We start from the raw sequence: 10,241 nt of genomic DNA on the forward strand, positions 1-10,241 counted from the left end.
GTGTGTTGCAGTATGGATGTGTGTGTGTTGCAGTATGGATGTGTGTGGAGGTAAATGAGGAACAGATTGTGTTGTAAAAAGCTTTGAGTGTGTTGATCAGAGGGAAAGGAGCTGTATATTTATGTGGCAGTGTTGTCAGTGTGTGTGAGACTGTTTATCGCTTTAATTCAATTTATTTTTCTGTTCATGGTCAGGATTCTGGCTCGTAGCAGATGGAAACCTAAAATTAAGATTCTCAAAGAACTAGAATATTACAAAAAATAAAGTCCAAGCTCAATAATCCAGGTATAAAATCCAACATTTTTCAGTCAGGTCATCTGGACAGTTTCTTTTTTTGTGCTGAAATGTTTCACCTTCGATCCAGAAGGCTTCATCAGTCAAGGAAACACACAACAAAACTGATTCTTCCTCCAACAGCTTACTCCAAAGTGGAACAAACCAGTTCTGCTTGTGATAAGATGGTCTCTTTGGTACGCCCCTCCTCCATTGCCAGCCCTCTTCCTTGTTGACAGTCTTGTCAAACTGGACCTGGATTGTTGAGCATGGACTTAGTTGTTTTCAACCAGTATTTAATATGAGTTTACCTTTTGAACTGATTTATTGAAAAAAATAATTTGTCCATGACATTCCAACATTGAAAAGTACCTGTATAGAGCTAATGATTGGTGTGGGAGTAGCTGAGAGTCATTCCCAACCCATACTTTAGGCGTTAAACATTGTGAAAGACCTTTGTTTAAAACTTCAGTGTGGCCTGTTGGGGTCAAATCTGTTTGTTATCAACATATCTTGTTTTATTTTTCAACCCGTTTTATTCAGACCTGGAAAAGTCCAGGCTCGTAGAAACCCTGTGAGCATCAGTTCCTGACAGAACTAAACTGATGAAGTTAAACGTGCACGTGGTTCACATAAACCCCACAGAAGATCAGAACGCTAAGCAGCAAGACAGAAGAGGAACAGAAACCAGAGGAGGCGGAGTAAGGTTTGTCAAACCCAGAGATGGATGAGATTAAAAATGTTCAACAGGTTAGTCAGCAGTCATGCAGGAAACCTTTAATGTGGCCATTTTAGGGATAGGAAGGTACACTAATGTCTCTGAGGGCTTTGAACAGTGAATGTTTGTAGTTTTAGAGAGGAGTGTTTTTCTGGACTGGAACTGAACAGGGAACACAAGTAAACTTTAATGTTTTGGTGCAACATATTCAAGAGGGTAGGAGTTACACTGTGAAGAACAGACGGAGGGTTTTTTCTTGTTCAAGGCAGCACAGAGTGATGGAGCCTGGCGAGTAGAGGGAGCGATTTTATCCCCCGCCAGGTGCAATGGGTAGCCAGGGGGTGGCCAATGGTGGCCTCGACTACTATAGATTAACTTTTGGACAAAATCATTTGAATAAACTATATTTTTAATTTAAAAAAAACAACAACTCATGGACAGGAAGAAGCAAGGAGCTCAGTGTCCCTTGGCCAGACGTGGGCTACCGGGGCCCCACCCTGGAACCAGACCTGCTTGTGAGTGAGGTTGAGCGGTACCGACTAGATATAGTTGGGCTCACCTCAGTGTACAGCATGAGCTCGAGAACCAATCTCCTTTAGAGGGGCGGGACCTTATTTCACTCTGGAGTTGCCCATGGTGAGAGGTGCTGAGGCAAAAGCTCGGATGTGGGAGGAGTTTGGTGAGGCCTTGGATAGAGACTTTAGGTGAGCTCCGAGGAGATTCTGGCAAACCATCAGGCTGCTGAGGAGAGGACAACAGCTCTTTACTAACACTGTGAAGGTGGCATGCTGTTGACCTCAACCAGTGATGTCATCGGGAGGTGGAAGGAATACTTCTCGGACCTTCTCAATCCCACCAGAAGGAAGCTGCCATGGAGGAAGCCGAGTCAGGGGACTTTGGGGTTGGTCTGTCCATAACCGTAGCTGAGGTCGCCGAGGTAGTTGGAAACCTCCATGGCAGCAAAGCTCTGGGGGTGGATGAGATTCGCCCTGATTTCCTTAAGGCTCTGGATGTTGTGGAACATCGACACACCTTTGCAACATTGCATAGACATCAGGAGCAGTGCCACTCGATTGGCAGATTAGGGTGGTGGTCCCCTCTTCCAAAAGGCGGAGCAGAGGGTGTGCTCCAATTATAGGGACATCACTCTCATTAGCCGCCCTGGTAAGGTCTATTCAGGGGTACTGGAGGAGTGAGTCCAATCGTTGGTTGAGCCTCAGATCCAGGAGGAACAATACGGGTTCCATCCTGGCCGTGGAACACTGGATCAGCTCTTTACCCTCACTAGGGTCCTCGAAGGGTCATGGGAGTTTGCCCATCAAGTCTACATGTGTTTTGTGGACTTGGAGAAGGCTTTCAACTGTGTTCCTTGAGGTAAACTATGGGGGGTGCTCTCTGAGTATGGGACTGTGGGCCCGTTGTTATGAGTTGTTCGGTCCCTATACAAGTGATGCGAGAGTTTCGTTCGCATTGCCGGTAGTAAGTCGGACCCTTCAGGGTGGGAGTTGGACTCAACCATGGCTGCCCATTGTCACAATTCTGTTCATAACTTTTATGGACAGAATGTCTCGGTGCAGCCAGCGGGCGGAGGGAGTCCGGTTCGGTGGCCTCAGGATTCCATCTCTGCTCTTTGCAGATGATGTGGTCCTGTTGGCGTCATGTTGGCCTCCCTGCTCAAGCTGCTTAACCTGCAACCCAACTTCGAAACAAGTGGAAGATAATAGATGGATGGACACTTAATAAATAGAAAGCATAGTTTTATCAAATGAATGGGGTGATCAGTTTACAAGATGGTATTGTCCATCTTGGATTGTGACATGGCACCCATTTTTTTTGATAGTGAGCTTTTCTTACATCTAGATGTAGATATATACCAAAATGGAAGTTGGTACCCCACTTATTTTTCATGTTATCATGCTCACAACAGGCACGGCTGGATGAACGAAGGGTATTTTCAATTTTCCTCTTCGCTCTGCGATGGGGGGGGGGGGGGGAATTAAACCCTGAATCTTTGAAATATTCAGTGTCCTCCACAAGATCTCAGAGTTTGAGTTTAAAGAGGTTCTAAAGTTTTGTTTCTGACATTTTTTGTTTCAACATGTGTGTTTACCTCTGCCAGGTCAGGTCCTCCTCCAGGAAGATGTTCCTGCTGGCCTTCCGGCCTCCCACGGGCGTCCGAGGCTCACTGGGTTCCAACATGGACACAGAGCAGGGGGAGTCTGACAAGGAGCTCAGCTCCTCTCCGATGGAGCCCGACTCTGCCGAGTGAGTGTAGTTCAGCGCCAGCTTCCGGCAGTATGTGCACGCTCGCAGATCTCCTGAATACAGAGAAAGACAGTCCAAGACGAGGACAGAGTTCAAGAAAAAAGATCAAACAAAGAGCTATGAGCCTCAGAAACTAAAAGTTAGTTTTACTTATTTTACAACCAGCTGTAGGAAGATTTTAAAACAAATACAGATAAGAGCTAAAAAAAAATGAAAAAAAATTAAGTCAGTGTCCAAAGGCTTTTCATTTAACAGTTTTGCTCAACGTCCGCACAGACCAGTCTGTCTTTAAGTTTCCTCTGGCCGTTCATAAATCACTACTGAGCCTGATCCCACATGGAAGTGTGCGCTTTCAGGAACAAAACAGGAAGCGTCAAACCAAAACAGGCGTGGATCAGAACTCTGCTGGGTTGTTTAGTGATGGACGCACCACCCTCATGTCTGTTAAAAAAACAAATTAATTAAAACTCAGTTTAACGATCCTCTTTGTGGTAAAATAATTTTTTTAACCAACTACAAATTTGCTGCAGCACGGTGGCACAACTGGTAGAGCCGCTGCCTCTCAGCGAGAAGGTCCTTGGTTCAAACCCCGGTCCAGGGGCCTTTCTGGGTGGAGTTTGCATGTTCTCTCCGTGCATGCGTGGGTTTTCTCCGGGTACTCCAGTTTCCTCCCACAGACCAAAAACATGCATGTTAGGCTGATTGATAACTCTAAATTGTCTCTAGGTGTGAGTGAGAGAGTGAATGGTTGTTTGTCTCGTTTGTCTCTATGTGTCCCTGTGATGGACTTGCGACCCGTCCAGGGTGTACCCCGCCCCTCGCACAGTGATTGCTGGACATGGGCACCAGCGACCCCCGTGACCCAAAATGGAATAAACGGGTAAAGATAATGGATGGATGGATGGATGGATGGAACTACAAATTTTCTGTGCGTCATCATCAATATGACCTTGGTAATAAATCTGTCTGTTGTTGCTTAATCCTGTCTCACACCAATGTCTTCAGTCATATTATGTTGACCTGTACAGATGTGTTGCCACTTTACTCAGTGGCACAGAGGTGCACTAGGTGTGCGCTGTCTTCAAAACTCCTCACTGCCTTGGTCCATTCAGAAGACCCTGAGGCAGCCAGAACATGTCTCAGATTGAGGCGTCTTGAGAAAGAGTCTTATTCCTCTGGTTATAGCACTATTCCAAACACAACCACCTCTGCTCTGGTGTTAATAGGAGCCTGCACACGACACGGTGGACCTGTGATCCTGCTGATGCCAGTTGTTGAGATGAAGACTTGGATGACACTAAGAGTTGTCAAGTGGCCAGAACCTGTGTCTGGATGGTAGGTGCAGATGTTACAACAACCCTTGCTGGAACCTTCACGACGTGTGTGGGTGTCCCCACTGGTGACACATTGTGGAATCTGTATACACTTTGTGACCATTGGTCCTCATGCAAACCCTAAAATACCCCATAAAATCCTGGCCACGCCGTCTAGTGCATCTACAAGATATCTTCTGGGCCTGCTAGCATTCAGTCACTGTTCAGACAGTAACACCATCACTCCCATCATGTGATAATGATTTGAACCCAACAGTAAATTTAGAAACTCATCTTCTAAGACAAACTGTAGTTTATCGCCTGAGATGAAAACGTCTGGCTCTTGGAACATGTAGACTAATTTTGAAACAATTAACTGGAAGAAACATCTGTTAACTTGCATTCCATGGTTTCATCAAGAGTAAAGACAACTTCATTGTCTGCATACATTAAAAAGTCTATCCCCACACAGAGGGCCTTGTTATCCTTATCCTTATTGAGGTTATTGTTAAGCACTTTGGCAACAGCTTCTGTTTAAATGTGCTCTATAAATAAAGTTGACTTGACTTATTAAATAGAAGTTTTCATCTCAGTAAGTCAATAAACATGAAACTCAATGAAACTATGAAATCCTTCCATAACCATCAGCGTTCCCCACACCACTTACCTGTGTAGCCCATGAACTTTCCAGGGATCTCCTGGTTGCAGCAGCGGCTGCAGAAGATCTGGCCACACAACCTGCAGTGGTGTCTGCGGCGGAAGGTGGTGAACTTCTCGTTGCAGTCGTAACACTCTTTACACTGGCTGTCTGGCATCCAGTACTGCTTCAGATCGCTGTCCTGAAGAGAAATAACGAATCAGGCTTGAACTTCAATACAGCATGGCTCCCATGGCTTGGGATTTTAGTCAAACAAACTTAAAATATGTCATGCCAAAATTCTACCAGCATGACGCGTTGAACTAGGGGTGAAAATACACTGGATCATGTATCCATTACCATCAAACAGGCCTGCAGAGCCATGGCCCTCCCCCACCTGAGCCAGTCAGACCACCTTTCTCTGCTCCTTACCCCAGTCTTCCCAGGAAAGTATTAAAGGTCTGTATAAAGCAACCGTCCCAGGTCTTTACCACACTGTTCAACCACTCCCTGCTGCAGATCATCGTGCCAGCGTGTTTTCAAACCACCACTATTGATCCGGTCCACAAAAAGCACACATGCCGTCAGTCTCAGTGACTTCCACACCCTGTGGCTCTTACTCCAATCATCACAAAATATTTGGAGTGGTTGGTCTTGCACCACATCAAATCCTGCCTTCATTTCACCTTTGATCTACATTAGTTGGTCAACAGCAAGGGTGTCAAACTCACTTACAAAAGGGGCCAAAATTAAAACCTTTTTCAAACTAAGGGCCAATTTCAGAATCTACATTAACTCACATCAGATACCCAACATCTTTCTGTTGTGCTTTTATCATAATCAAAGATTACTGAAAAAATTCAAGAGGTAGAAATATTTTACGTTTCACATATCATCTTGGGGGCCGGATAAGATGTCACTGAGGGCCACATTTGGCCCCCTGGCCTCGAGTTTGACACATATGGTCTACAGAGTCAACAAATCAACAGAGGACACCACAGAATCAACCCTCCATACTGCTCCGAGCCACAGAAGAGCTACATCAAGACACTTTGTGGACTACAGGTCAGCCTTTAATACTATTCTACCAGACATCCTTCTCAGCAAACTGACTGGCCTTGGTCTTCCCCATTCACCTGCCACTGAATCAAAGATTCCCTCACTGACTGACACCAGATGGTGAAATTTGGCCATCGTTTGTCCTCCACACTCGTACATTCAGCAAAGGCTCTCCACAGGGATGGGTGCTGAGCCCCCTTCTCAAGTGCCTTTACACCTATGACTGTAACCTGCTCACAAAAGTAACACCATAGTGAAGTTTGTGGACTATACTACAGTGATGAAAGAAGATACGTCTGTCTATGGGGATGAAGTCCTGAGACTAACATTGTGGCCTTCAGTCATCAATCTTGTTCTGAACATCACAAAGATAAAAGGAAGTCATCCTGGACTTCAGCAAACTGAGGTTAGACCCATCCCCTATCTATATCAATGGCGAGTGTGTGGCAAGGATACACGACATCAGGTTCCTGAGCACCCAGATATCTGCTGACCTCTCCTGGTCCAACAACACAAAAGCCATCTTGAAGACAGCTTGGCAGTGTCAACACTTTCTGAGGGTGCTCAGGAGAAATAATGTGGCAGAGTTGTTCATGGCAAACTTCTGTGCTTCCATCGTGAGTGTGCCGACCTACTGCATCTCAAGGTGGCTTCTCAGTGAGATGTACACATTTACACATAGACATGCATATATATCCTGATGCACGCTCGTTAATCCAGGGGGTAGATAATCTAACAAGGTTCTGTCAGGTCCTTTGGATGAATTCTTTGTCGATATAATGTTTTGTCTTTTATTCAAAGACTTCTTCAGTCTGAGGAGCTGCAACAGACTCAGTCTTATGAACAGCACCTTCTCATAGTGGATCTATCAGTTTGTTGTTGACATCTAGAACTAGTTGTTCACGTGTGAAAGGAGGACCATCAGCCTAACGACCGATCATTAGTGCCCTGGTTGTCGTTTGCTAGTCACATGTATTAAAGCAGATTTTTTTTCTACACCTAGAAACCTACCCCCCACACGCACGCACGCACGCACGCACCAACATCACACACCTGAGAGCTTTTTCCTGCATACAGGTCACTTCTCAAAAGGTTTTTCAGGTGAAAATGAGTGTACCGAGTACATGATCTTAAAGTAGTTTAATGTTCTCCAACACCATCAAGAGCAACATTCTGAACAACTTTTCTGTAGTTTCATTTAGAGGGGTTGTCAGACATGTTTAAAAATGTAGCACAAAGTCTTATGAAGTGTATAAATTTAATGTTTTTTATTTTAGACTGACAGAAGTCTGCCTTGAAGTTATTTACAAGATTTCAGCTCATGTATTCATTTATCATTACCATTTTTTTTGTATTTGATCATTTATTAAATGACATATATCACAGTACAGTTACCTCTCAGTACGATGGTAAATATAACTAAGTTTAGTTAATCCAAACAGCCACAACATCTCGTTAATGGACAAGATGTTATGAACTGAATATAGCAGATATTTATGATCAACTACAAACACCTAAAATGAGGGATTCAGTATTTTGCTCATGGACACTGACATGTGACTGCATTCTGCCAGGAACTGAACCTCCGACTCCCTTGTTGGAGGACAACTCCTCCGCCCACTGAGCCACAAGTCTAGGCCTGAAAGGGTGAGTTTCCATGGTTGGCTGTAGGCCCAGTTGTCCTTTAGGCAGGTGTTTGGGAGTTAGTCCCTGATAGATATCATACCATTAGCATAACCGCTGCTTCAAATGCCCATGAGCCTCGTGTTAATGAAAGTACCTGGCTCCTTCCCTCCATGATTTCCTTCAGCCTCTTCAGAGCCGTGCGCAGCTGCACCGCCGTCCGAGGGTCATGATTGCTCAGGGGAGCCTCAGATTTCCTGCTGCCATCTAAACAAACACACAATTATTTCCTTGAAGTTGTATCAAAATTTATTCTGTGGCTCTTGAGATGGTTTGCCAACATGTGAACACACACACACCGCTCAGACAGACGTGTGCTAAAACATTATTTGACTAAAGATGAAAAGCAGGTAAAATTATTTAGCATCAAAATTTAAATTTAATAGAAATTTTTAAAAAGCAAAGTACTAAAATAAATTATTAGATCATCCTTTTTTAGCGATGGATGAATCTGCAATTTACTGAAAGTTTTCTACAGAGGAATAAACCTTCTTTAAAGATTTAAATGATAAAAATTAAGCTTTCTTTGGAGATGAATAATCTGCAGCACAAACTAAATAAACCGAAGATAAAACTTTAATTGTTTTAAAAAACAATGACAATGTCTCAGTAACTTCGGTGTTAACCACATTAAACATTAAAAACACCAGAAACACAGAAAACAGTTGATTTAAATGTTGGCGCTCCAGGTCACACGTCACTGCCCTGAGCTGAGGCCGGCTGCTCTTTAATGCAGCGCACGGTTTGACGTTATTAGTTTAGTGCAGATCTCACATCTTTGAGCGTTCATTTAGCATATACGTATCTTAGAGTACATCTTACACACTAATATACTGTTTCTTTTTATACTTTATATTTTGCTATTTTTGAGTGTGAGGCAGCTCTTTACCAACACTGTGTTCACTGAAGGTGGGTTGACCACAACCAGTGATGTCATCAGGAGGTGGAAGGAATACTTCTCGGACCTTCTCAATCCCACCGGCACGTCTTCCATGGAGGAATCTGAGTCTGGGGACTTTGGGGTTGGTCCATCCATAACTATGGCTGAGGTCGCTGAGGTCGCCGAGGCCGTTAAAAAGCTCAGAGGCGGCAGGGCTCCGGGAGAGGATGAGATTCACCCCGATTTCCTTAAGGCTCTGGATGTTATGGGGCCGTCTTGGCTGACGCACCTTTGCAACATTGTGTGGACATGGGGGCAGTGCCACTGGATCAGCAGACTAGGGTGGTGGTTCCCATCTTCAAAAAAGGGGGACCGGAGGGTGTGCTCCAATTACAGGTGCATCACTCTCCTTAGCCTCCCTAGTAAGGTCTGTTCAGGGGTACTGGAGAGGCGAGTCTGATCGTTGGTCGAACCTCAGATCCAGGAGGAACAATGTGGGTTCCGTCCTGGCAGTGGAACGCTGGACCAGCTCTTTACCCTCACTAGGGTCCAAGAGGGATCATGGGAGTTTGTCCATCTGGTCTACATGTGTTTTGAGGACTTGGAGAAAGCTTTCAACAGTGTTCCTTGAGGTACACTGCCGGGGCTGCCCGTCGTCATCGATTCTGTTCATACATTTTATGGACAGAATTTCTTGGTGCAGCCAGGAGGTGGAGGAAGCCTCGTTCGGTGGCTACAGGATTCAATGATGTGGACTTGTTGGCGTCATCATGCCATGAGCTTCAGTTCTCACTAGCCTCGAGTGAAGGAGTTCTAGTATCTCGGGGTTTTGTTCACAAGTGAGGGAAGAATGGAGCGTGAGACTGACAGATGGATTGGTGCAGTGTCTGCAGTATTGTGGACTCTGTGCCGGTCCGTTGTGGTGAAGAGGGAGCTGAGTTGTAAGACAAAGCTCTCTGTTACCAGTCGGTCTACGTTCCTCCCCTCACCTCTGGTCATGAACTCTGGTAGAGACTGAAAGAATGAGATCATGGATCCAGGAGGTTGAAATGAGTTTCCTGTGCAGGGTAGCTGGACTCTCCCTTAGAGACAGGGGGAGAAGTTCAGTTATCAGGAGAGACTCGGAGGAGAACCTCTGCTCCTCCACATCCAGAGGAACCAGTTGAGGAAGTTCAGGCATCTGGTAAGGATGCTCCCTGGGCGCCTCCCTAAGGAGGTACTTCAGGCATGTCAGACTGGGAGGAGACCTTTGGCCTGGGAACCATTGGGATCCCCCCAGAAGAACTAGAAGAGGTGACTGTGGAGAGAGATGGACCTCCCTGCTCAAGATGCTGCCCCAAGACCTGACCTCAGAACAAGAGGCAGATGATGGATGGATGGATGGATGGATGGATGGATGGATGGATGGATGGA

At 45.3% G+C, this 10,241-nt stretch overlaps 1 protein-coding gene across 1 annotated transcript in view; it reads right to left on the reverse strand.

The window, feature by feature from the left end:
• Nucleotides 1–10,241, reverse strand: part of pikfyve (phosphoinositide kinase, FYVE finger containing) — a 54,495-nt gene that overhangs the window by 37,156 nt on the left and 7,098 nt on the right. Inside the window, exons 4-6 of the mRNA XM_037686217.1 lie at nucleotides 8,046–8,155; nucleotides 5,237–5,408; nucleotides 3,102–3,309 (exon numbers count right to left, since the gene is read on the reverse strand). Coding sequence (XP_037542145.1) covers nucleotides 3,102–3,309; nucleotides 5,237–5,408; nucleotides 8,046–8,155 — 490 coding nt within the window. The remainder of the gene's footprint in view (nucleotides 1–3,101; nucleotides 3,310–5,236; nucleotides 5,409–8,045; nucleotides 8,156–10,241) is intronic.

The sequence above is a fragment of the Nematolebias whitei genome, chromosome 13 (assembly GCF_014905685.2).
Source record: "Nematolebias whitei isolate Nwh7 chromosome 13, NemWhi1, whole genome shotgun sequence".
Classification (NCBI taxonomy): Eukaryota; Metazoa; Chordata; class Actinopteri; order Cyprinodontiformes; family Rivulidae; genus Nematolebias; species Nematolebias whitei.